The sequence below is a fragment of the Pterocles gutturalis genome, unplaced genomic scaffold (assembly GCF_000699245.1).
Source record: "Pterocles gutturalis isolate BGI_N339 unplaced genomic scaffold, ASM69924v1 scaffold51414, whole genome shotgun sequence".
Lineage (NCBI taxonomy): Eukaryota > Metazoa > Chordata > Aves > Pterocliformes > Pteroclidae > Pterocles > Pterocles gutturalis.
This window is the reverse complement of record NW_010137712.1, coordinates 1-2,695: the sequence shown is the minus strand read 5'-3', so window position 1 is coordinate 2,695 and position 2,695 is coordinate 1. Positions and strand designations below refer to the sequence as shown.

At 40.7% G+C, this 2,695-nt stretch overlaps 1 protein-coding gene across 1 annotated transcript; it reads right to left on the bottom strand.

Moving 5' to 3' along the window:
- Nucleotides 1-1,680: 1,680 nt before the first annotated feature.
- On the bottom strand, nucleotides 1,681-2,680 carry GJD2 (gap junction protein, delta 2, 36kDa). Its single transcript, XM_010082682.1, has one exon. It carries the CDS (start codon nucleotides 2,600-2,602, stop codon nucleotides 1,841-1,843), a length of 762 nt encoding a protein of 253 aa, XP_010080984.1. The 5' UTR covers nucleotides 2,603-2,680; the 3' UTR covers nucleotides 1,681-1,840.
- Between the last annotated feature and the right edge of the window lie 15 nt (nucleotides 2,681-2,695).

Sequence of the window (2,695 nt, the reverse complement as noted above, 5' to 3'; positions counted from 1 at the left end):
AGGAAAATATTTATATACATTATTTCCTAGCCAAAATACAATACAATCCATTTTTAGGCTTGAAATAAAATACAGTCAAAAGGCCATTGTGACTCTGAGCCCCTGTCTCCTTCTTATGTTATAAAGTATTCGCAAATTTTCCAGCAACATCTTATCCCTTTTCTTTAAAGGGCAGATACTATTTAGCTAGGAATGCATTTGTATGATTTTTCAGTCCTGATCCAACTCCTACTGTTTCCAGTGGGATATTTTCTGTTTAATTTGGTGGGAATTAAACAAGGCCCCTAAGAAAAACTTAGTATCCTATATTAAAATGGCTGCTGTTAACAGAGATTTATTTGTGACCGCCTCAGTGGCTTACCAGTAAGTTGGTGAGACACAAAGAGTGTATTTCTTGAACCAGCTGTAAGGCAGAGAAGCTGAGGTTACTGTTTATAGATTCCCTGACAAAAAGCTGCAATTGTTTCATTAATAGGTAAATGTACTCTGGCTCTTCCCAGAGTGACCTTGGGAGCCAACTGTGTTGCCCTGAGCATCAGCAGAAAGAAGGCTGTTGGTGTCAGTGGGTTTTGGATCAGGCTTTAAAGACAGAGAAAGCTTACTTAAGGAGGAAAACAGACATAACAAATAGTCCTGATTTCCCAGGTTTTGTCACTTGGAGTTTAGAACATCAACAAGACACTTTAAACCCTGAAAGAATAATTGTTGTGAGTCAATTATTTTGACCCTATATGTTTCTACAATTGTATAAGATAATAAAGAACAAATTTCTCTGGCTTACAAAACAAAGGCAAGTACTTTATTTATCAACAGAGAGTTTAGTAGCTGCTTTTTACACCATTGCAATGACCAAACAAATAGCATAAAATAAACAAAGGAGAGTATAAAATGACTTTATTCCAGCTGGTATCCCGAGACAACATTTTGACTAAGTACAGAGTTAGATGTTTCAAGTATGGCACTTATATAAATAAGAGCTGAGAGAAGTTGATATATTCACAGTTAAAAGCAATGAACTCTGTTCCTTTGGTATGTGTGTCCTCACAGGTAACTGTAGGTAAATACATCACTTGTCTGGCATGAACCAACTCCATTTTATTCATGCACATATTAGGGAATGAACTGAAATGTACGGATATATTTTGCAGATCACAACTAATATGATTAAGGTTTCTGGTGTGTGTGTGTGTGGACGGGCAAACAAAAAAAAGGGCAAAATTATATTCAGCATTTATTGTTTAACATAATTAATTGATGCACAAGCTATGACCAAAAATAGCTCTTAATACACACCAGGAATAAACTCTGTGATTTAGACAAGCAAAATAATGTAAGACATGTGTGAGATAGGTGAATGCAGATATCCTGATCGAGCTGTGGTCAGGTTCCTTACAATGCAATTACCCTCTCTTTAAAACATGCTTACATCTGCACATTGCAACAGTTTCCCCCACCCCATCCCACCCCATATAGAGAATCCTTGCAGATTTTTAATATGGACATTCTACACATTTACAACAATTAGTCAGACAGTCCAAACTGTAAACTTATCCTAATGATGACCAAAAAGCCGTTCCACCAACAGGTAACACCCAATCATTAGAAAGAAAAGTAGGAATAATAGTAGCTGTGCTGTAAGGCTAGATCAAGCATGGGTTTATAGCTGTTTTTTCAGTCTTTTACATAGCACTGCGTTTTGCAGCTAGTTCAGTAAGTGCAGATCCAATACCTTAATGGCTTTCTTGGTGGTTTGATAAAATGCTTGCCTAAGCAATGTACCTTTCCCTAATGGTGTCTGGGTCTCTTCCACCTGGCACAGTGTTTCAGTTCTGTCACAGCCTCACACATAAGCTGAGTCACTTGACTGAGTCCTGCCAAAGTTGGGCATGCTCATTCTTGGCAGGTCCTTATTTCTGATTTCGTATATGGATTTCCTTTTTGCCTGTACTCCTCTCACTGCCATTTTGATCTTTCTCCAGCCCAAGTGGTTCAGTTCTGCCAAATTGAGCACCACACAGATCCCACTGACAGCAAACATGAATACCAAGAACACAGTCTTCTCAGTGGGTCTAGAGACATAGCACTCTACTTCTTTAATGCAAGGGTATCTGTCACATTCATACATGGAAGGGACATTGAATCCGTACAGAAAATACTGTCCCACTAAGAATCCAATCTCTAGGGCATTTCGAAAGACCACTTGGATGATATAAAATCGAGAAATGCCTTCTTGCCTCCTCATCTTTGACTTTGTAGTTCTGATAGCGGGATTGGGGATTTCCTTCACTTCTAGGCAGTCTGGTTCTGCCTCTTTGGTGGAGTTCTCGGTGTTCTGCAGCACCCCGTTGACAATCGTGTTCTTGATTTTCTTACTGTCCTCACGCTTCATTGAATCCTGGTCCCTCTCCAAGGTGAGGAAGACAGTGGAGTACCTCCGTTCCCTCTGCTTAGCAGACTGGTGAACGGAGTACGTTATGAAGCAGAGGCTGGGGGTGCACACCATGATGATCTGGAACACCCAGTACCTTATGTGAGAAATAGGGAACGCCTGGTCGTAACACGCCTGGTTGCAGCCTGGCTGCAGCGTGTTGCAGACAAACATGGTCTGCTCGTCATCGTACACCGTCTCCCCTACAATGGCCACGATGAGGATCCTGAAGATCACCACCACGGTCAGCAGGATCCTGCAACAGAG